Below are 23,948 nucleotides of genomic sequence, written 5' to 3'. Positions count from 1 at the left end.
CTGTCAGTTTGGGCCCCAGTACCTGTGTATGGAGGTGGAGTGTCTTAATAGCTGGCAATTTGGGCTCCAGTACCTGTATATGGTGGTGGGGTGTCTTGATATCTGGCAGTTTGGGCCCCAGTACCTGTGTATGGTGGTGGGGTGTCTTGATATCTGGCAGTTTGGGCCCCAGTACCTGTATATAGTGGTGGGGTATCTTGGTATTTGGCAGTTTAGGCCCTGTTACCTGTATATGGTGACACAGTGTCTCGATGTCTGGTAGTTGACGCCCGGTACCTGTGTGTTGGCTCTCAGTGGCTCGGTTGTTCTCTTATGAATGTCTCAGAGCTGTGATCTTTGTACTAAATATTATATCTACATCAGGGAAGATTCAGGTGCCAAGTGGTGACTCACTCACCTCTCTGGCCTGAATGGGGCTGGCTCAGCAGTAGGCATGGTCAATACCAGCCATAAGCATAGCTCCCAACTGTCCCTGATTTCGAGGGACTGTCCTTCATGTGGAAAAAAGTCCCCTGCCCCTCTTTCCTCCTCAATTGTCCCTCATTTTGGTTTGATCTATATAATTGTATATAAAATGCACTACTTATCTATCAAAAAGTGTTTCCCAGTGCTAAACCTCTCATCCAATTTCTAAATTGCTGCATTTGTAAATTCCAAAACCCAATATACAGTAAAGGAATAGAAGTGGTAAAAAAGCACTTGTGGTTTTAACCAGTTATATTCTTTGTACAATTTTCCTTTAAGGGCTATACAAAAGGAAGAACTTGATAGACCACTAAGAGCCCACTGAATCTGTCAACATCCCAAATAGGGACTACAAAGAAATTTAACCCCAACAAGGACTTTATAGACAGATAGGGGGAGGGTGTGAGTAAGATAAAGAAGCGTAATAATAGTAATTAATTAAAGTACGACAAAAGTTTATTGGTTACAATCAATAAAAATGTTCCCAAAGGTGGGGATATATATATACATAAAAATCACAACATGATTCAACATATATGCAAAAGCACCTTGATCATGAGGTAAGCTAGAGCACCAAACTGGCCTACATGGAATAAAAGACCACTGGGGTTGTGAAAGTGTTCACAGCTGGCCCCGATCCCAACGCGTTTCAGAAATGTTATGTAATTTTCCTTCCTCGGGGGAGAGGATGAGGGTGCAATACATCTACAAAAGTAATCATCATGGGTATAAATAACAGATGTATGTTAGTAGTATGTTCCAGCATTGGAACATACTACTAACTGTCAGGTCACCAGAGGCCAGATGACAGATGCACACCATTGGGGTCAGGAGTACACCACTAAGGTAGTGGACCCTATGGCTGACTGCTGCGGATGGAACTCTGGGTCATTCTGGAAAGTAGGTCCACTGGAGCACCAACACGGATCCTACTGGGAGCTAAAGCATAAGATTCCCCAGGGCGTGGAGTCTAAGAGCCAGCAGGTGTTCACCAGAGCCTCTAGTGGTGAGGATGGACTGCACTGCAACTGGCTCCAGGTCGCGGCCCCCAGGGTTTCCAAGCTCATGCTCATGGTAGGCTACTGGAGGATAGAGAGGAAGCAGCAGTCCAGGACAACAAGGGATAGTCAGGAGATAAGCCAAAGGTCGGGGCAACTAGCAGACAAGGATAGACAAAGAACACGCTAAAGGTCGGGGTATCAAGCAGGCGGGGATGGTCACAGAATAAGCAAAGACCGGTAAACAGAAATAGACGTAGAGCACATGGGAGGAAGCACACAGGAGGCCAAATGCTGTTTTTTATTTTCCTTGCATGTCCCCCTCGGATCTACAGCGACTTTACTTCCAAGTGCACTTTCAGTGCACTTTTAAGTGCAGTTGCAGTGCAAAGTGGATTTTCCTTTAGTAAATAACCCCCAATATTGCTCAGGCAAGGCAGGCTTGGACAGCACGGTGTTAAATAGTGTATCCTGTAGAGGCTAGGGTGGAGGCACGCTGAGGGGAGATTACTTAACCATGCAGGTGTGAGAGTGCAGGCCCTACGGCTGATGCACAGACCAGAGGTAAGCAGACAGACAGGGCATGGAGGTATTACTGCAGATTCATGACAGTAACATACTACTGATGGAGAATCATCGGATGGTTCTCCATCAGCTCCAGACAAGGGGAATGGACATCTCTCCACAACTTGCTTACCCTCCTTTTGCATGAGAGGTGATACACTTGTATCTTACTTGTTAAGGTCCCCCGCATGTTGCACTGAGTTAGTCTCCTTAGATGCATCTACCTCTGGTATGCTAAGCCGGTCTGGATATGCTGCTGGAACGTACTACTAACACATCTGTTATTTATACCCATGATGATTACTTTTGTAGATATATTGCACCCTTATACTCTCCCCTGAGGAAGAAAAATTACATAACATTTCCGAAACGCGTTGGGTTCGGGTCCAGCTGTGAACTCCTTCGCAATCCTGGTGGCCTTTTACTCCATGTAGGCTGGTTTGGTGCTCCAGCTTAACTCATGATCAGGGTGCTTTTGCATATATGTCGAATCATGTTGCGATTTTTATGTATTTATATCCCCACCTTTGGGAACATTTTAATTGATTGTAACCAATAAACTTTTGTCATACTTTTTAAATTAATTACTATAATAATGCGTCTTTTTCTTACTCAGACCCTCCCCCTATCTATCTATAAAGTCCTTGTTGGGATAAATTTCTTTGTATTCTCCTTTAAGGGGGGCATGGCAGGGGGGTATGTACTATGACTACATACTTTTGCTTATAGGTGTCCCTCATTCCCATTTTAAAAAGTTGGGAGATATGCATAAGTGTTTTTTTTTGTTCTGGGTGGAGTTGTGAAAAACCTCTTTCTGGTATATTTTGCTGTGTCCCCATCAGAAGGATCCCCCCTCACTTTCTGTTCTGGTGACACTGTCATACAGGAAAGTCACACAGAGGGCAGAGGGGATGACATAACAGAAACCTTACTTTTCCCCTCTCTGTTCAAAGCTGTGCCGAGTTGCAGATTCAAAGCCTTGTGGGGTAAGTCAGTGGCTGATTGTCAATTCTGCAAATAAACCACAAATGACCATTTTCATGCATGTCATGGCTGTCACTAGTAGCAAAATTGAGATTTTTGCAAATGTCTTCTAGGACAACCTACTTGAGATTGACTCCACCTCAAAACACTTTTTAGAGAGGACCCATTATTGCGGTGTGGCCTTTCTTCTGATCACAGAAGCAAGGATGTCTGGCTGAAGAACATATGGAGGGCTCCTATGGATCGAACAGAATTTGGAGAAGGGCCCTTTGGTGAAATCCCTAGACATGGGATCTTGTCTGGGAAATTCCCTTCCATGTTCTCATGGGTCAAAGGCCCTTTCGGGTGTTTTGCACTGCCAGGACGATTCTTGGTATCACGTTGGTCAGTGTGGCAGAGCAGTGGTGATTGTGATAAGTCAGTGTCATTGCCAAAGCTTCTTATAGAAGACAGAGGTCACCAAGAATAGGACTAATGAAAGAGGAAAACTAGTGAGGGAGGCCACCAAGGAGGAGACTAGTGATGGAGGCCACCAAAGAGGAGTCTAGTGATGGAGGCCACTAAAAAGGAAGACTAGTGAGAAAGGCCACCAAAGAGGAGACTATTGATGGAGGCCACCAAAGAGGAAGACTAGTGAGGGAGGCCACCAAGAAGATGACCAGTGAGGGAACACTAATAATGAGACTAATAAGAGAGACCACCAAAAGGGAAACCAATGAAGGAGACTAGCGAGGGAGACCTCTAAGAGACCAATGACCACTCTGAAGGAGTTACCAGCATTGAACGTGTAGTCATTTTCATCCTAGTGGAGAAGAGTGATGTTGCTTTCCATGTTCTGCTCTTGTCTGGAAAGGTCTCTTCCATAATCTTATAGATCAGAGCCCCTTTAGGGTGTGTTGGTTCTGCATGCTGGACTCTCAGGATGATGATTGGCTGACGTGCCTGATCTCCTTGGGAGAGGGTTGTGACGGGAGTCACTTTTGGATGGGGGCTTGTGGAACCCAGCTTACCTTGGAGAGCTCTGGAAACTCCTTGTCCAGCTCCCCTATGTGTAAGTAATCCTGTGTCTATTAGGGACACAGGGTGACCAAGAACCCCAGTCGGGTCTGCCTAACCCGACTCACCGTACAACCACACCGGACTCAGCATTTCCTTTTACCCCTGTTATTCTGGATTCTATATGTGTGGTTTGAAGAAGGAAGGGGGCTCTTGCACTTGGGACTGTTATATACTTTTACTAGATTGTCTGAGGTGTGGCTGTATCCTATTGTTCTATTGTTTGTGTCTGCCTTGAGAGCAACCTATTATGGGATGTATATGTCTGTGTGGATTAGCTGTGAGAAGGGGGGGATTTCTCCAGCAGCCACTCCCAAAGACGGTCTACTATTGGAAAGTTGAATACACCTGTGTCATGCTACTGGTGGAGGTAAAGTTTACCCCGCCTGTTTGTCATTATGCAAAGAAGGGGCGATTGTCCTCTGAGTGTATATCTCTGTGTGCCTTTGTTCAAATAAACAATTATTCTGCTTTACTCCAAAACTGGTATTGCCTGGTTCTTGGGGTAACTTAGCCAGATCCACTGGTCTCGTGTTCCAGAGCTTGGGAAGCAGCTTCTTGGCGGAGATACCCAACAGGGTGTACAGAGTCCGTCACATTTGGTGGCACCAACGGGGCCTTAAATCAGGATAGCAGACTTCAGTTACCTCAGCGGGGATATGGACCCAGCGTCAGAGATCCCGGGGCTGCTGCAGATCGTCCTTTCAGCATACACCAGGACTGTGTCTGTGGATGAATACCTAGAGATCAGGTAGCAGATTCGAGGAGGGCTATGGATTGGAGCCCTCCAGGTTGCTGGTATACAGCAGGGTTGTGCAAGTGCTTTCCAACCCCAGAGCAATGGGCCAGTGACCAACGGGATTTGCGGATGCCATTTCTGGGAGAGCGGCCCCAGGTGCAATGGGTGACTGAGTTGGATAGGCTGGTCCAGCAGGAGATATAGCTGGATAATCGATATCGGGCTCTGCAATGGCATGCAGAGCAGGAAAATTTAGGGGAGACAACAGAATGCTCTCTGGAGGGATATATCTTTGGCGGCCCTGGATTGCTGTGGGAGAGCCTTACAAATGTTTTTGTGTTTGGTGATGAAGGGGAATCTACCCTTGATGACCTGCAAGAATACAGAGAGGCTATGCTCGATCTTGTAGGGGTCGCTGATGTAGGCTCTTTACCATGTGATCAGCTGTGTACAATCACAGCTGATCACAGCGTAAACAGGAAGAGTCGTGTATCGGCTTTTCCTCCATTCGAGCTGACAGACGCAGATGACAGAGCCGATTGGCTGCTCTCCTGAAAGGGGGGATCTGCACTGATTGATTATCAGTGCAGCCCCCTCCCCCCGAGGATGTGAACCCGTGCCCACCAGGACCACCAGGTATGCCCACCCATGACCACCAAGGTTTCCAATCAGTACCCATTAGAGGTGCCAATCAGTGCCCATTAGCGGTGCCAATCAGTGCCCATGAGTAATGCCTGCCAGTGCCTCCTCATCAGTGCTGCCTATCAGAGCCATCTGTCAGTGCTCATCAGTGCCACCTATATCTGCCCATCAGTGCGGCCTTTCAGTGCCCATCAGTGTCGCCTATCAGTGGCACCTATCAATGCCCATTAGTGCTGCACATCAGTGCCCATCAATGCCCCCTATCAGTGCCCATCAGTGCAGCAAATTAATGTCTCATCATCAGTGCCACTTCATCAGTGCCACCTCATTAGTGCCACCTCATCAGTGCTCATCAGTGCCCATCAGTGAAGCCTCATCAGTGCCCATCAGTGAAGGAGAAACTTCAGTGCAGCCTCATCTGTGCCCATCAGTGAAGGAAAAACTTACTTACAATAAAACCTTGGATTGCAAGCATAATTTGTTCCGGAAACAGGCTTGTAATCCAAAGCGCTTGTATATCAAACCGAATTTCCCCATAAGAAATAATGGAAACTCAAATGATTCGTTCCACAACCATTGATTCATAAAGTCTTCAGTTTATACTCTATATGAAAAGATTTTAGCAATGTGACCCGGTTGTGTAACCATAAAATGTCCATCCACAAATGGAAGCCTCCACAAGGGGATAAGAAGCAAAATCCATCAGGAGCTCCAGAGTATAAAAGAGAAGAGAGGTGCCTCTAAGTGTAGCAATATAGTTAAAATTAATGAAGGTAAAACATTTAGCAACTCACATGGTTGATGATTAAAACAGGCACATCTAAATATGGAGGCATCCGGGGTCAAGCTGTCCACATAGACTGTCCTCCGCACTGCTGGCTCTCAATGCTGTCAGTCTGCAATCGTGACCAGGAAGACCACCCTGCAGTAGAGCGATTTGAAAGCGAGGCGCACAGCGTGGAAGGGATGACGTCGATGGTGGTGAGGAGGATGGACAGTCTTACCCTGGATGCCTTAGATGTGCCTCTTTTATTCATCAGAGAAAAGTTTGATTGCTATGCCCTAGGGTGGCAATAACACCCTAAATACCAAAGTGCCACATCCTAATATACAGAAATTGAAGGATAAGGAAAAATGGTCTTTAACGGCATGTATAGAAACGTATATATACGTGCTGTTAAAGTCAATTTTTCCTTATCCTTCCATTTCTTTTAATCATCAACCATGTGAGTTGCTAAATGTTGTACCTTCATTAAATGTAACCATAATGCTACACTTAGAGGCGCCTCTGTTCGTTTTTATACTCAGTTCTGACATGACGCTACTCTTATATCAAGACATCGCTTGTATATCAAGTCAAAATTTATTCAAAAATGTTGCTTGTCTAGCAAAACGCTCTCAAACCAAGTTACTCTCAAACCAAGGTTTTACTGTATTTTCAAAATTTTATAACGGAAACAAAGAAAAACATTTTTTTTTCAAAATTTTCAGTCTTTTTTTATTTGTTTAGCAAAAAATAAAAACCCCAGTGGTGCTCAAACACCACCAAAAGAAAGCTCTATTTGTGGGAACAAAATGATAAAAATTTCATTTGGGTACAGTGTTGCATGACCGCGCAATTGTCATTTAAAGCGGAGGTCCGCCGAAAAAAAAAAAATTAAAAGCCAGCAGCTACAAATACTGCAGCTGCTGACTTTTAATATATGGACACTTACCTGTCCAAGGAGCCTGCGATCTCGGCAGCCAAAGCCGATCCGTCTATCGACTCTCGGCTGCTGCCGCCGCCATCCTCAGTAAGGGAATAAGAAAGTGAAGCCGTGCGGCTTCACTTCCTGGTTCCCTACTGCGCATGCGCGAGTCGCGCTGCTCGTCCTCTCAGGTCCCTGCTGTGTTCTGGGACCTGTGTGTCTCCCAGAATACAGCAGGGGGGGACAGTGTAGGCGCCGGAAGCGGCGTAGGTCACCGCAAGCGCCGCGGTGATCTATGCCAGGAAGTGGGAGCAAATACCTGTATTATACAGGTATCTGCTCCCTCCTCCCCCCTGAAAGGTGCCAAATGTGACACCGGACGGGGGGATGAATCCAAAAAGTAAAAGTTCAATTTTTGGGTGGAACTCCGCTGTAAAGTGTGACAGCGCTGAAAGCTGAAAATCTGCCTGTATTGAAGTGGGTAAAAACATGGTATATAGCTCGTTCATAAGGAGCAGGGCCCCCCCCTGCCCCAAAGCACCCCTTCCTCCATGTTGAGGGCATGCGGCCTGGCATGGTTTCGAGGGAGGGCGTTGGCTCGTCCTCTTCTTTTCCTGACCTGCCGGGCTGCATGCTCAGAAAAGGGTCTGGTATAGATTTGGGGGGGGGAACCCTACGCCATTTTTTTAAAATCTTGGCGTGGGATTCCCCTCCAAATCCATAACAGAGCCGTAGGGCCTGGTATAGATTTGGGGGGGGGGAGTGCATGTCACTTTTTTCACAAATTTTTTACCCAGCATTTCTTTATTTTACATTCAGCTGTCAGCAGGGAACCCGGGTTCGGTTGTTGTTAAGGACGCGGCGGCCCGCCTTCCCAGCCTGCTCCTTAGCAACCAGCTATATACAGTGTTTTTAAAGGGACACAAAAACACAAAACGTAAAATGCATGAAAAATGCAAAATGGGGGCTTTTGTTTTTTTTACACTTTCCAACAAACTTTAATTTTTATCACATGGGGGACAAAAAGACTCTAATGTAATATATTTTTTTTGGGTGACAAGTTCACTTTAATGTGACCCCTGATGTCTCACCTGCCTTCCAATGAATTCTTTACATCCAAGGAAGATGCCATCTTAGCCTCTCATTGATCTGCAGTTGCCATGGGGCTGCACATGTGATCAGCTATGACACCAGCCATTGAAACCCACAAAGCCCTTCAGGGAGCCAGCAAAAAACCAACAGTGCCATATGAAAAGGGCCAACAAGATGGGGGCAAATAACCACTTTTACAGAAAGGGTGTACTAAGATGGGGAGCAGAGTGCCTGCATTTTACAGAAAGGGTGTTCTAGGATGGCAAAATAAACGTGTTTTACAGGAAGAGTGTACCAAGATGGCGGTGAAATACACACATTTTGTCACGCTGTAATTTTACTGCTACACCGCGGGTCAGGAATAGTGCCCCACTGGTGTCACTGGGAGGAATAGTTCCCCATCATTGGTATCAGTGGGAGGAATAGTGACCCATCATTGGTATCAGTGGGAAGAATAGTGCCCCATCATTGGTATCAGTGGGAGGAATAGTGCCCCATCATTGGTATCAGTGGGAGGAATAGTGCCCCATCATTGGTGTCAGTGGGAGGAATAGTGCCCAATCATTGGTGTCAGTGGAATGAATAGTGCCCCACCATTGGTGTCAGTGGAAGGAATAGTGCCCCATCATTGGTGTCAGTGGGAGGAATAGTGCCCCATCATTGGTGTCAGTGGGAGGAATAGTGCCCCATCATTGGTGTCAGTGGGAGGAATAGTGCCCAATCATTGGTATCAGTGGGAGGAATAGTGCCCCACCATTGGTGTCAGTGGGAGGAATAGTGCCCCATCATTGGTGTCAGTGGGAGGAATAGTGCCCAATCATTGGTATCAGTGGGAGGAATAGTGCCCCACCATTGGTGTCAGTGGGAGGAATAGTGCCCAATCATTGGTGTCAGTGGGAGGAATAGGGCCCCATCATCGGTGTCAGTGGGAGGAATAGTGCCCCATCATCGGTGTCAGTGGGAGGAATAGTGCCCCATCATTGGTATCAGTGGGAGGAATAGTGCCACATCATTTGTATCAGTGGGTGGAATAGTGCCCCATCATTGGTATCAGTGGGACTAATAGTTCCTCATCATTGGTAACAGTGGGAGGAATAGTGCCCCATCGTTGGTAACAGCGGGAGGAATAGTGCTCCATCATTGGTAACAGTGGGAGGAATAGTGCTCCATCATTGGTAACAGTGGGAGGAATAGTGCCCTGTCATTGATGTGAGTTGGAGGAATAGTGCCCCCAAGGGCCGGATAAAGGCAAAGGGCCACTTCCGACCATCTTATCCCTGGGTAAAAGCACTACACAGTGAAAAGATAAACATTGGCTAGGCACACAGTTAACCCTTTGATTGCCCCTGATGTTAACCCCTTCCTGCCCAGTGTCAGTAGTGACAGTGTATATTATTAGCACTGATCACTGTATTAGTGTCACTGGAGATGTCAATGGCAGTTAGCCAGTTCCCCGCCAGTGTCAGTTTGACAGTCACACTATCGCAGACCTGCTATAAATCGCTGAACGCCGCCATTACAAGTATACAAAAAAGTTACAATATATATACCGTCATTCGTAGACACTATAACTTTCGCACAAACCACTCAATATACACTTATTAGGATTTTTTTTTTACCAAAGACATGTAGCAGAATACATTTTGGCCAAAATTTCTGAAGATATTTAATCGTTTCATTTATAGCGCAAGAAATAAAAACCGCAGTGGCGATCAAATACCGCCAAAAGAAAGCAATATTTGTGGGAAAAGAATGATATACATTTTGTTTGGGCACAGCATTGACAGTGTCAGTTACCACTTGCTGACTGCCCTAGTAGTTTTACTGCTACAGCTGTGCGCCGGGTCACACACATATACAGACTTCTCAAGTCTCCAACATTTGACTGCGGGCTCCCAGACACCAGCGAGCGCCAGGCGATCTCCAGGCGGGGACTGTCACTCAGCCACAGACAGAGCAACTCAAGCGGCCGAATGGAGTACGGCCGCAGTGGCCGCTCCGTCTTCTGTCTGTGGCCAGGGGAGGGGGCGGGACAGAGCCAGGAGATCTGGAGACACACGCCATGCTGGTGCCCCATGCTGCGCTGAGACCTCTCATGGCACACTGCTCCCCGCCGGCCCCTCCTTCCCTCCCGTCCACCCCAGTTGCTTCTGGTGTTCCCTGTGTCCAGATGTGTGCTCCCTGCCCTGCTGTGTGCCCCATGTCCTGATGTGTGCCCCATGTCCGCTGTGTGCCCTGTTGTGTGCCCCACGATGTGCCCTACTGTGTGCCCCATGTCCTGATGTGTGCCCAGTGCCCCTGTGCCCTGCTGTGTGCCCTCCTGTATGCCTCATGCCCTGCTGTGTGCCCAGTGTCCCGCTGTGTGCCTCAAGCCCCGCTGTGTGCCCAGTGTCCCGCTGTGTGCCCCATGCCCCGCTGTGTGCCCCATGCCTCCAGACACAAGGGAGGAGAGCAAAAAAAATCCCAAGAAATTCTTTAAGTATGTAAACAGTAAAAAAGGGAGGACAGACCATATTGGCCCCATAAAGAATGAGGAAGGACATCTGGTTACAAAGGATGGGGAGATGGCGAAGGTATTGAATTTATTCTTCTCCTCAGTATTCACGAGGGAATCGGGGGGCTTCAGTAACCAAAACTGCAGTGTTTATCCTCATGACACATCATGGAAGCACCTCCATGGTTAACAGAGGACAGAATTAAAATTAGACTTGGGAAACTTAACATTAATAAATCACCAGGCTTGCACCCGGGGGTACTTAGGGCACTCAGTATAGTAAATGCCAGACCATTGTTCCTAATTTTTATAGACAGTCTACTGACTGGAATGGTACCAGCTGATTTGAGAAAAGCCAATGTAGCACCAATATTTAAAAAGAGCCCAAAATACATCCCTGGGAATTACAGACCAGTTAGCCTAACATCAATAGTATGTAAACTCTTGGAGGGGATGATAAGGGACTATATACAAGATTTTAGTAATAAGAACGATATCATTAGCAGTAATCAGCATGGATTCATGAAGAATCGTTTTTGCCAAACCAATCTATTAACCTTCTATGAGGTGAGTTGCCTTCTAGATAAAGGAAGGCCCGTAGACGTGGTGTATCTGGATTTTGCAAAAGCATTTGACACAGTTCCCCATAAACGTTTACTGTACAAAATAAGGTCCATTGGCACATACCGTAGGGTGAGTACATGAATTGAAAACTGGCTACAAGGGAGAGTTCAGAGGGTGGTGATAAATGGGGAGTACTCGGAATAGTCAGGGGTGGGTAGTGGGGTTCCCCAGGGTTCTGTGCTGGGACCAATCCTATTTAATTTGTTGAAAACAAAAACAAAAAAAGTCCAGCGCTCTGGATGTCAGAGAAACAGACTGCAACAGTCAGAAGTATATAACTGAATAATTTAATAAAAGTAGTAGACAGTCCATATATATATACTTATATATACATCTATATGGACTGCCTACTACTTTTATTAAATTATTCAGTCAGTTATATACTTCTGACTGTTGCAGTCTGTTTCTGTTTTCGATCTGTTTCCACCAGTTACGGTTTGTTCCAGCTGCACTGGTTTCACATTCCCCCTCCTAGCTATTACATGTCTTAGTTTAGCTCCTTAGGTTTCCATATACTAGCGCTGGGGTATTGTTGTTGTTTTTTTTCCTATTTAATTTGTTCATAAAACGACCTGGAGGATGGGGTAAACAGTTCAATCTCTGTATTTGCAGACGATACTAAGCTAAGCAGGGCAATAACTTCTCCGCAGGATGTGGAAACCTTGCAAAAAGATCTGAACAAATGAATGGGGTGGGCGACTACATGGCAAATGAGGTTCAATGTAGATAAAATTTAAAATAATGCATTTGGGTGGCAAAAATTTGAATGCAATCTATACACTGGGGGGAGAACCTCTGGGGGAATCTAGGATGGAAAAGGACCTGGGGGTCCTAGTAGATGAGAGGCTCAGCAATGGCATGCAATGCCAAGCTTCTGCCAATAAAGCAAACAGAATATTGGCATTAAAAAGGGGATCCACTCCAGAGATAAAACGATAATTCTCCCGCTCTACAAGACTCTGGTCCGGCCGCACCTGGAGTATGCTGTCCAGTTCTGGGCACCAGTCCTCGGGAAGGATGTACTGGAAATGGAGCGACTACAAAGAAGGGCAACAAAGCTAATAAAGGGTCTGGAGGATATTAGTTATGAGGAAAGGTTGCGAGCGCTGAACTTATTCTCTCTGGAGAAGAGACGCTTGAGAGGGGATATGATTTCAATATACAAATACCGTACTGGTGACCCCACAATAGGGAGAAAACTTTTTTGCAGAAGGGAGTTTAACAAGACACAGAGCCACTCATTAAGATTAGAAGAAAAGAGGTTTAACCTTAAACTACATAGAGGGTTCTTTACGGTTATGCCCCGTACACACGGTCGGATTTTTCGACGGAAAATGTGTGATAGGACCTTGTTGTCGGAAATTCCGACCGTGTGTGGGCTCCATCACACATTTTCCATCGGATTTTCCGACACACAAAGTTTGAGAGCAGGATATAAAATTTTCCGACAACAAAATCCGTTGTCGGAAATTCCGATCGTGTGTACACAAATCCGACCCACAAAGTGCCACGCATGCTCAGAATAAAGAGATGAAAGCTATTGGCCACTGCCCCGTTTATAGTCCCGACCTACGTGTTTTACGTCACTGCGTTTAGAACGATCGGATTTTCCGACAACTTTGTGTGACCGTGTGTATGCAAGACAAGTTTGAGCCAACATCCGTCGGAAAAAATCCTAGGATTTTGTTGTCGGAATGTCCGATCAATGTCCGACCGTGTGTACGGGGCATAAGAGCGGCAAGGATGTGGAATTCCCTTCCACAGGCGGTGGTCTCAGCAGGGAGAATCGATAGTTTCAAGAAACTATTAGATATGCACCTGAACGACCGCAACATACAGGGATATACAATGTAATACTGACACATAATCACACACATAGGTTGGACTTGTGTCTTTTTTCAACCTCACCTACTTTGTATGTAACTATGCCCCGCTGTGTGTCCCATGTCTTGCTGTGTGCCCTGTGCCCTGATGTATACCCCATGATGTGCCCAGATGTGTGCCCCCTGCCCTGCTGTGTGTCCCATGTCCTGATGTGTGCCCCATGCCCACTGTGTGCCCCATGATGTGTCCTGAAATGTGCCCTACTGTGTGCCCCAATGTCCTGATGTGTGCCCAGTGCCCCTGCTGTGTGCCCCATGATGTGCCCTGCTGTGTGCCCTCCTTTATGCCTCATGCCATGCTGTGTGCCCCATGCCCTGATCTGTGCAATGTTGTGTGCCCCATGATGTGTGCCCTACTGTGTGCCCCATGCCTTGCAAGGGGCATCGGTCCCGAAGAGGAAGAGGCAATTCTGCCTCATCTGTGCCCACCAGTACCCCCTGCCAGTGCCCACCAGTGCCACCTATCAATGTCCATGAGTGCCACCTATCAATGCCCACAAGTGGCACCTTTCAATGCCCACCAGTGGTGCCAATCAGTGCCACCTACCAGTGCTGCCTATCAGTGTAACCAACCAGTGCTGATCAGTGACCATTATTGCCACCCATCAGTGCCCATCACTGCCACCTATCAGTGCCCATCAGTGCCGCCTCATCAGCGTACATCAATGAAGGAAAATATTACCTGTTTGCAAACTTTTATAACAAAATATAAAACATTTAGTTTTAAATTCTGTCTTTTTAATTTTTTTTTAAACAAAAAATAAAAAAGGCAGAGGTGATCAAATACCTCCAAAAGAAAGCTCTATTTGTGGAAAAAATTATAAAAATTTAATTTGGGTACAGTGTTGTATGACCGCGCAATTGTCATTTAAAGTGCATCAGCGCTGAAAGCTGAAAATTGGTCGGGACAGGAGGGGGGTTTTAGTGCCCAGTAAGCAAGTGGTTAAAGGGAAGGTGTTCCAAGATGGCGCCCTTTTCTACAGGAAGGGTGTTCCAAGATGGCGGCAAGAAACTACTCATTGAGCCCGTAGGTGTTTCGTCAGATTTGGTGACCCATCAGAACGTGTAACGGAAGTGACGTTTGGTCGCCGCCATCTTGCTACACCCCGCACTCCTCCATAGTAAGAATACACTGAGAAGGGGAAAGCGGACATCTTCTTACACCCACCGGAGTTTTGCATTTTACACTTATTTTTAACAGTAAACTGAGGCTATATAGTGAAATACAGTGCTTAGAACTCTGTATGAATGTTTCGAAGTCGAATGTTAAAAGCAGCGAACTTCTGTCAGATTAGCAAACCTGTTATATCAGCAGGCTTGCCGCTCTTTTTAAAATTCAACATCTAAACAGTCAGACGGAGTTCGAAGTACTGTATTTCACGATATAGCATCGGTTTACTCTTAAAAATAAGTGTAAAATGCAAAACTCCGGTGGGTGTAACAAGATGTCCGCTTTCCCCTTCTCAGTGTATCCTTAATATGAAGGAGTGTGGGGTGTAGAAAGATGGCGGCGACGGAACGTCACTTCTGTTACACATTCTGACGGGTCGCCTAATATGACGAAAGAAGGTGCACCAAGATGGCGAGTGACGACGCTTCAGTTACTGCGTGGTGACGTAACGTCGGTCAGGTGACTAGCGCGCAGTTAGTCAGGGAGAAGAGCCGCCGCCATCATGTACCGGACGCCGATGCGGCGAGGTTTCTCTCCGGATTCCCCCAAGGACGCGTACCGGAAGTCCTCCGCCTCTCCGCCTCAGAATGGCCGGTCCCGCCGCTCCTGGTCCCGGGGTCGCTCCCCCGATAGGAAGCGCTCTCCGCCAACAAGAGGCCGGTCTCCCGCCGGACGGCGAGCCCGATCGCGGTCTAGGCCCGGCACCTCCCGCCGATCCAAGTCTAGAAACCGTTCCAAATCCAGACACCGCTCCAAATCCCGGCCCCGCAAGCGGCTTTCCATCTCCCCGTACTCCCAGCGATCGGGGGACGGCCATTCATATGAGGGGCGTGACCAGGTGAGATTCGCACCGCCCCTGCATAAATCCTTGAAACCCCGCCCACTTATGGCCAAGCCTGATTTGTGTGTTTGATCTTTCAGTGACTCCACCCCTAAGCTCTGCATGCTCCTCCCACAGAGGTCACATGACTCCCCCCTCTCTGCTGCCATATGTGTTGTCCTGTTTACTGTCTGTACTCCGCTAATCGTCTTCTTTTCCTTTGCAGCGCCGATACTCGCCCAGCTATAGGGGCCGCTCACCGCGAAGGTCCAGCTCCCCCGACCGCCTCCGCGGGGACAGGTACTGGCTCCACCCACACAACATGACCCCCTCCCAACCGCAGATGCCCCATAATGCAAATCTCTTACCTGATTGGCCCCTCAGAAGCTGTATATTATTATTATATAGGATTTATATAGCGCGGCAGTTTGCGCAGCGCTTTACAGCAGTAGGGCAGACAGTACAATTCAATACAGGAAGAAGTCAGAGCTTACAATCTAGATATATCTACAGTAGCTCATCCTTTTTATAGTCGTCCTTTTTTATTCATTAAAGTGTGTGTCGAGCCCCCCCCCAAAATTGCATTTGAAAGACCGCTGCGCAAATACAATGTGACACAAAATTTTGCAACAACCACTATTTTATTCCTAGGATCTCTGCTAAAAAAAAAAAAAAAAAAATTAATATAAAATGTTAGGGGGCTCTGAGTAATTTTTCTAGCAAAAAATGTTTAACTTTTAAGCCACAAATGTCAGAAAAAGGCTTGGTCTCTAATTGGTTAGACTGCCCTCATTTACAGACAGAAGTTTATCCCTTTGATCTACAAGAACCAAATGATACATTGTTTCTTTTTATCTCTCGGTGCTGAGCTATGTTGAGAAACTTTGCAGGTGCCTTTTTTTTTTTTTTTTTTGACAGCTGTCAGCAGAGAACGGCTTTGCATTTGTTACATGAATCGTGAAAATGCTGGATTAAGATAGTGAGGGGGGTTAAATTGAGATTGCGGTTATTTAAATTTTTTTTTTTTTTTATTACTATTAATCATTAAAAATTAAACAATTGTGCAGTTCAACTGTATTGGTATCACTGGTCCCCAAAAGTGTCACTTAGACCCCTTTCACGCTGAGGCGTTTTTCAGGCGCTTTTGGGCTAAAAAATAGCGCCTGAAAAACGCCTCCCCTGGAGTCCCGGAGGGCTTTCGCACTGGGGGCGCTGCGCTGGCAAGACATATGCAAGCGGCATCTTTTTGGGGTGGTGAAGGAGCGGTGTCTACACCCCCTTCCCTGCCCATTGAAATGAATGGTCACCGCTGCCAAAGCACTTCGGCAGCCACGCTACACGAGCGCATTTAACCCTTTATTCGTCCGCTAGTGGGGGTTAAAAAGCATCCGAAATAGCGCCGCTGAAATGACAGTAAAGTGCCACTAAAACTAGCGGCGTTTTACCATCCATGCTCGTGTGAAAGCGGCCTTAGTGTCCGATTTGTCCACTGCGATTTCGCAGTCTCGCTATAAGTTGCAGATCGCCGTCATTACTAGTTAAAAATTCCATAAATGTCCCGTAGTTTTGTAAACGCTATAACTTTTGCGCCAATCAATATGTACGCTTATATGTAGCAGAATACATATTGGCCTAAATTGAATACATTAGATTTTTTTTTACATTTTGTTTTTATTGGCTATGTTTTATAGCAGAAAGTAAGAAATTATTATTATTATATTATGTTTTTTGTATTATAGCGCAAAAAATAAAAACCGCAGAGGTGATTAAATACCACCAAAAGAAAGCTCTATTTATGGGGGGACAAAAAGGACTTACATTTTATTTGGTTACAGTGTCACACGACCGCGCATTTGTTAGTTAAAATAACGCAGTGCCGTATTGCAAAAAATGGCCTGAAGTGGTTAGCTTACAATTGCGCGGTCGTGCCACACTGTTCCTAAATAAAATGTCCTTCTTTTGCTTCAAAAAAAAAAAAAAAAATGTGTTTTGGTAGTTCTAAGTAATTTTCTAGCAAATAATGATAGAAAACGGTTTAGTCTTTAAGTGGTTGACCATTTGGCTGCCTAAAGACCAGAGGACTTTTTACAATTTGGCACTGCGCTGTTTTACCTCTTAACTGTGCAGTCATGCAATGCTGTACCCAAATGAAATTTGCGTCCTTTTGTTCACACAACTAGAGCTTTCTTTTGATGGTATTTGATTGCCTCTGCGATTTTTATTTTTTGCGATACAAACAGAAAAAGACAGAAAATTTTGAAAAAAAGGATATTTTCTACTTTTTGTTAGAAGAAAAATCCAATAAACTTAATTTTAGTCATACGTTTAGGCCAAAATGTATTCTGCCACATGTCTTTGGTAAAAAAAATGTCAATAAGCGTATAGTTATTGGTTTGCGCAAACGTTATAGCGTCTACAAACTAGGGTACATTTTCTGGAATTTACACAGCTTTTCATTTGACTGCCATTTTAGCACCTCAAGAAATGAGATAGGCAGAGCAGTACAACCCCCCCCCCCCCCACACACAAAAATAACCACATTTTGGAAAGTAGACACCCCAAGGAAATTGCTGAGAGGCATGTTGAGCCCATTGAATATTTTTTTTTTTTTTTGTCCCAAGTGTGATTGAATTATGACAAAACAAAAAGTTGTCACTAAATGATATATTGCTCACACAGGCCATGGTTATATGTGAAATTACACCCCAAAATATATTCTGCTGCTTCTCCTGAGTACGGGGATACCACATGTGTGGGACTTTTTGGGAGCCTAGCTGTGTACAGGGGCCCCGAAAACCAATCACTGCCTTCAGGATTTCTAAGGGCCTAAATTTTTGATTTGACTCCTCACTACCTATCAGTTTTCGAAAGCCATAAAATGGCACAACCCCCCAACCCCCCCCCAAATGACCCCATTTTGGAAAGTAGACACCCCAAGCTATTTGCTGAGAGGCATGGTGAGTATTTTGCAGCTCTCATTTGTTTTTGAAAATAAAAAAAAAAAAAAAGAGAATTTTTTTTTTTTTTTTCAAATTTCAAAACGTCACAAAAAGCGATGTCTGCAAAATACTCACTATACCTCTCAGCAAATAGCTTGGGGTGTCTACTTTCCAAAATGGGGTAATTTGGCGGGGTTTTGTGCCACCTGGGCATTCCATGGCCTCCGAAAATGATAGGCAGTGAAGAGTGAAATCAAAAATTTACACCCTTAGAAAGCCTGAAGGCGGTGCTTGGTTTTCGGGGTCCCGTACGCGGCTAGGCTCCCAAAAAGTCCCACACATGTGGTATCCCCGTACTCAGGAGAAGCAACATTATGTATTTTGAGGTGTAATTCCACATATGCCCATGGGATATTTGAGCAATAGATCTTAGTGACAACTTTGTGCAAAAAAAAAAAAAAAAGTCTTTTTTTTTTTCCGCAACTTGTTTCAAAATATAAAATATTCCATGGACTCAAAATGCCTCTCAGCAAAAATCTTGGGGTGTCTACTTTCCAAAAAGTGGTCATTTGGGGGGGGTTTGAACTGTCCTGGCATTTTATGTACAACATTTAGAAGCTTATGTCACACATCACCCACTCTTCTAACCACTTGAAGACAAAGCCCTTTCTGACACTTTTTGTTTACATGAAAAAATATTTTTTTTGAAAGAAAATTACTTTGAACCCCCAAACATATTTTTTTTTTTAAAGCAAAGGCCCTACAGATTATAATGGTGGGTGTTTCATTTTTGTTTTTACATACAGTATTTGCGCAGCGATTTTTCAAACGCATTTGTATTGGAAAAAACACTTTTTTTTTTTTTTTTTTTTTTTTTTTAATTTTAATGCACTAAAACACACTATATATTGCCCAGATGTTTGATGAAATAAAAAAGATCATCTTAGGCAGAGTACATGGATACCAAACATGACATGCTTTAAAGTTGCGCTCAAACGTGACAAACTACATACGTTTTTAAAAGCCTTTACAGGTTACCACTTTAGATTTACAGAGGAGGTCTACTGCTAAAATTACTGCCCTCGATCTGACCTTTGCGGTGATACCTCACATGCATGGTGCAGTTGTTTACATATGAAGTCAGACCGACGTTTGCGTGTGTTCGCCTTTGCGCTAGAGCACGGGTGCTTTTTTTTTTTTTTTTTTTTTTTTTTTTGAAAAAAATTGGGGTCTATTAGACCCTAGATCTCTCCTCTGCCCTCAAAGCATCTGACCACACCAAGATCAGTGTGATAAAATGCTTTCCCAATTTCCCAATGGCGCTGTTTACATCCGGCGAAATCTAAGTCATGAAATGCTCGTAGCTTCTGGTTTCTTAGGACATAGAAATGATTGGAGCCGTTCTGATCTTTGATCGGCTCTATAGTCAGCTGGTGGAATCACCGGCTGCATTCTTGGGTTCCCTGTTGGGACAGGAGAGCCAGAGAAAACCATGGAAGACGGTGGGGGGGGAGGCGGGGGACATTCCCTCCCACTGCTTGTAAAAGCAGTCTAGAGGCTAATTAGCCACTAGGATTGTTTTTACATGAAAGCCCACCGCTGGCTGAAAAGAATGATACCAAGATGATGCCTAAACCCGCAGGCATCATTCTGGTATAACCACTCAAAATCCAGCAACATGCCAGTACGTTGCTGGTCCTTGTTGGGCATATGTTGTAATCTTCTTTTTTTTTTTCTTTTTTTTTTTTTTCCATGCAGCCTGAAGGCTGAATGAAAAAGAGATTGATCGGTGGGTATGCCCACCATTAGAATACCTCCCTTCATCCAACCACTTCTAATGATGGTCATACATGCACCATTTTGTTTTTAACTGTGGTGGTGAAATCGCCTCCTACAGCGCTGGAGTCACGGCTTTATGTATCATGGGAGCAAACGCTGTTGCTGTCAAGATAAATAAATCAGTGCTGCAGCTGAATGGCCTAAAAAATATAGGCTGGAGCATGGGGGCATCTGCCCCAAAAATTAGGAGCAGGTCGCTCCTCCACCCCTGCTGCCCCCATGTTTCGGCATATATGCTCTTTTTTTTTTATTTTCCTGTGGTGGTGCAATCACCTCCCACAGTGCTGGAGTCACAGCTTTTTGTATCGTGGGAGCAAACGCTGTTGCTGTCAAGATAAATCCGCGCTGCAGCTGAATGGCATACCCGAAAACAAAAAAATGGTTAAAGTGGTGTTCCGGACGAAATTATACTTTTTAAATAAAAATACCCCTATAATACACAAGCTTAATGTATTCTAGTAAAGTTAGTCTGTAAACTAAGGTCTGTTTTGTTAGTTTATAGCAGTAGTTTGTATATTTTATAAACTTATAGCAAGCCGTGGCCATCTTAAGTGTGGGCATCTGAAGCCAGACTGTATTTCTTCCTCGATCTCATCCTTGCAGATCTCGCACATGCTCAGTGCAGCACAAGCACTGTAATAGGTTTCAGGTCAGGTTTCCATAGCAACGGCAGTTTCAGAGGAAGTTGCCGCCCCTTCCCGGAAGGCATTGCAAACAGGAAATGATGCGATGGGCTGCGGCCAGGGAGGAGGAAGTGAAAAATGAATACAGCAGATATACAGTAGGTGCTGAGAAAAAAAAATATCCAGTTTGTTTACAGTGCACAGTTTAGTGAGGGATGCTGAAGAGTTGTAAAAGTGGGTGGAACTCCACTTTAATAATAAAACACAGTAAAGTATAAAAAAATTACATACCTGAAAAGCAAACATATAACAATAAAACATTGCAGAATAGAATACAGTAAAAAAGAGCAGAACAATAGAGAGAGAACAATAAAATGACAACTATTTTTGGATATATAGACATCACTTTCTCTGCTTCTGTTTACATTTAAGAAGCAGAGGAAGCTCCTCATTCGTCAGGCGCGATCGTGGGGTAGATGCCATGAATCCGTAGCCTCCCCCTCAGGAGGGGGAGGGGAGTAACGCACCCATACGTTGCTCTGCCTGCCTGTGCCATCCTGCCGAGGTATAACGTCGTGAGGCGCTCAGCAAGTGGTTAAGCTTCCCTCATTTACAGTCTGAAGGTCGTTCCTTTGATCTAAAGAACTAAGTTACAATGTTTATTCCAGCAGCTGAGGAATGTTGTGAAACTTGGCAGAATGCCTGTTTTTTTTTTTTTTTTTTTTGGTTTATCAAAGCGAGTTTCCCCATAAGAAAGAATGGAAACTCAGATAATTTAGTTCCACAACCACTGCTGGTGTATGCAGTACTGTATGTGGCCAGAGGTGCGGTGACGCTCAGAGACACTCGGGAACTGTTGACACTTTTTTTTTTTTTTTTTGGGGTGCTCCGTCGCACGTTGCGCCTGTCCCGCCCAGCTGGGAGTGTCTCAGAGTTCTCCAGGTTGCTGGGAGCCACCAGCGCCCCCACTTCCCCCTGGACCTCTGGTCACATACGGTAATATATACACCAGCGGTGGTTGTGGAACGAATCATCTGAGTTTCCATTCTTCCTTATGGGGAAACTCGCTTTGATAAGTGCTTTGTCAAGTCGCAAATCAAGTCAGGCTTTAAATATATATAGCTTGTCTTGCGAAACACTAATATATACCGCGTTACTCGCAAACCAAGGTATCACTGTACTTTTTTTACTTGCTGAACTGCAACTCAATTTATACATTTTTTTTTTTTTTTTTTTTTTTTTTTTTTTTCAGGATTTTTGGTTGATCTTCGGTCTCTATCATATAAAATACACCTATGATAAAAATGATAGACCCTTCATATCTTTGTAAGTGGGCAAACTTACAAAATCTGCTGGGGTTCGAATAACTTTCCCCACTGTAGCTGCACCCCTAAGGAGGCATTGCTCCTCCCCTTGTGGGATGTCTCTGCCCCAACCCAACCCCCCCCCCCCGCACAGGAAGCAATCATGTGACCCAGACCTTATAAATAGCACAGGGAAGCATAACCTATATGGAAGATCCGGTGAGGTGCCCTTATGGGGGCGCTATCATCTCCTGTAAGCACAGAGGTGTTCTGTCCAGAGATCGTGCTTTATACTTACAGTCTAAATTGTAACCTGATTTGACAGAATTGGCCCCACAGTGGGGTGTGTTTTCCTGTTGGTCTCCACCAATAGAATAATAGAGTAGATGTAGCCTGCAGTTGGTTATGGGCAGATGTGTGACCATTGCATCTTTGTTTTTAGCTCTCGAGGACCTTCTACGTATTCCACGGATAGCCCGCGCCGTACGGAGGAGCCTCTGCCTATGCCCAAGAAATCCATTTTAAAGAAGCGTACTGATGTGGAACCCACCAGCCAGGACCAGTCTCCTCAGGTAAGCCGACCTGTTTCCTACATGTAAGAGCCCTTTCACACCTGAGGCACTTTTCAAGAGCTTTGGCGCTTAAAAAAAAAAAAAAATCGCCTGAAAAGCTTACGAAAACCTTTTTTCCATTAAAATCAATGAATGCTTTCACACTGGGGCGGTGCGCTGGCGGGGAGGTGGAAAAAAAAAAAAAAGCAGCATCTTTGAAACGCTCGAAAGCGCTTCTCTCCATTGAAATGAAAGGGAAGCGCCTGATAAGTGCGTCAAAAGCGCTTCAAAATGGTTCTTGAAGTAGTTTTTGAGTTATGTGACCTTCAAAAAAAAGGGCACCGCTAACACCTCAAAAACGCGCGCCCGTTCTTATGGGCAGTTTTCAAGCGCCTCAGTGTAAAAGGGTTCTAAAGGATGTGTGCGCGTGTATCTATAAATTATTATTATTATACAGGATTTATGTGACGCCAAAAGTTTGCGCAACACTTTACAACATGAGGGCAGACAGTACAGATGCAATACAATTCAAAACAAGAAGAATCAGAGGGAACCGCTGCCTGTGAGTATATAACTGTTCTACTTCAATAAAAGGTTTCATTAAAGTGGATGTAAACCCAAAATATTTTTTTTTTTTTTTTTTTTTTTTTTTATGTCATACTGTAGAGTATAAGATTTCCTATCATTTGAGCCCAGTCTTGCCACAAAGAGTTAATCTATCTCTGAGCAATCCTCTTTTATTGTTCAGTGAGATAAAACTTGACAAAATGAGAAAAACTTTGTCAAATCCTCCCCCTTGCTGTGAATGACAGGTGATTTACATCTCGTGCACTAGCCTAAGACATGCATTATTTTTTAATTCCCTCCCCCACTCCTTTCTTCAGCAGCTCTGCAAGGATTGGCTGTTCCACACCTCAGCATGATTGGGCATGCTGAAGTCATGTGGTTACTTTCCTGTCTTTTCACTGGATGTTAGAGATCATAGCAGAAGTTCAGTGTTAGAAATACACAGGAGAAAATGCATATTGACAAGGGGAGTGTAGAGGTGGGCGGGGAGTCTACTGACATCACAACTCCACCCACCGAGCTCCAGACAACAGACCCGCCCACAGAATCTGCAGTTTTTCAGCTCTCATAACAGAGGGGAGACATTTGACAGGTATAGATACATGCAGGAGTAATGTATATCCTTATAGATAACCCCTATGGCAGGAGTTTAGGAAGGATGACATTGGGTTTACATCCACTTTAAGGTAATGAGTAAGGCTGGTGCGCCCTCTGTTCTGTTCTTGTTTCAATAAAGCTACCCAGCATGTCTTTGGAGTGTGGAAGGAAAGCGGAGTACCCGGAGGAAATCCATGCAGGCACAGGGAGAACATGAAAACTCCACGCAGGTAGTGCTGTGGTTGGAATTCGAACCGACGACCCTAATGCCACTAGGCGGAAGTGCTAACCACTTAGCCACAGTGCTA

The 23,948-nt window shown here is 45.0% G+C and overlaps 2 protein-coding genes across 3 annotated transcripts in view; one reads left to right on the top strand and one right to left on the bottom strand.

Moving 5' to 3' along the window:
- Positions 1–344, bottom strand: part of ABCC10 (ATP binding cassette subfamily C member 10) — a 57,267-nt gene extending 56,923 nt beyond the window's left edge. Inside the window, exon 1 of the mRNA XM_073628669.1 lies at positions 227–344. The gene's annotated coding sequence lies outside the window, so the exon portion shown is untranslated. The remainder of the gene's footprint in view (positions 1–226) is intronic.
- Positions 345–14,840: 14,496 nt separating this feature from the next.
- The window catches only part of ZNF318 (zinc finger protein 318), a 55,854-nt gene continuing 46,746 nt past the window's right edge, over positions 14,841–23,948 (top strand). Inside the window, exons 1-4 of one of the 2 annotated variants that reach the window (XM_073628666.1) lie at positions 14,841–15,238; positions 15,447–15,520; positions 22,368–22,497; positions 22,934–23,038. In XM_073628666.1, the coding sequence (XP_073484767.1) occupies positions 14,903–15,238; positions 15,447–15,520; positions 22,368–22,497; positions 22,934–23,038 (645 nt within the window). In that variant the 5' untranslated portion in view covers positions 14,841–14,902. The remainder of the gene's footprint in view (positions 15,239–15,446; positions 15,521–22,367; positions 22,498–22,933; positions 23,039–23,948) is intronic. The other variant, XM_073628667.1, reaches the window with a different exon arrangement.

The sequence above is a fragment of the Aquarana catesbeiana genome, linkage group LG04, assembly GCF_042186555.1.
Source record: "Aquarana catesbeiana isolate 2022-GZ linkage group LG04, ASM4218655v1, whole genome shotgun sequence".
Classification (NCBI taxonomy): domain Eukaryota; kingdom Metazoa; phylum Chordata; class Amphibia; order Anura; family Ranidae; genus Aquarana; species Aquarana catesbeiana.
Note: the sequence above shows the minus strand (reverse complement) of the source record. Positions and strands in the feature narration are given on the sequence as shown.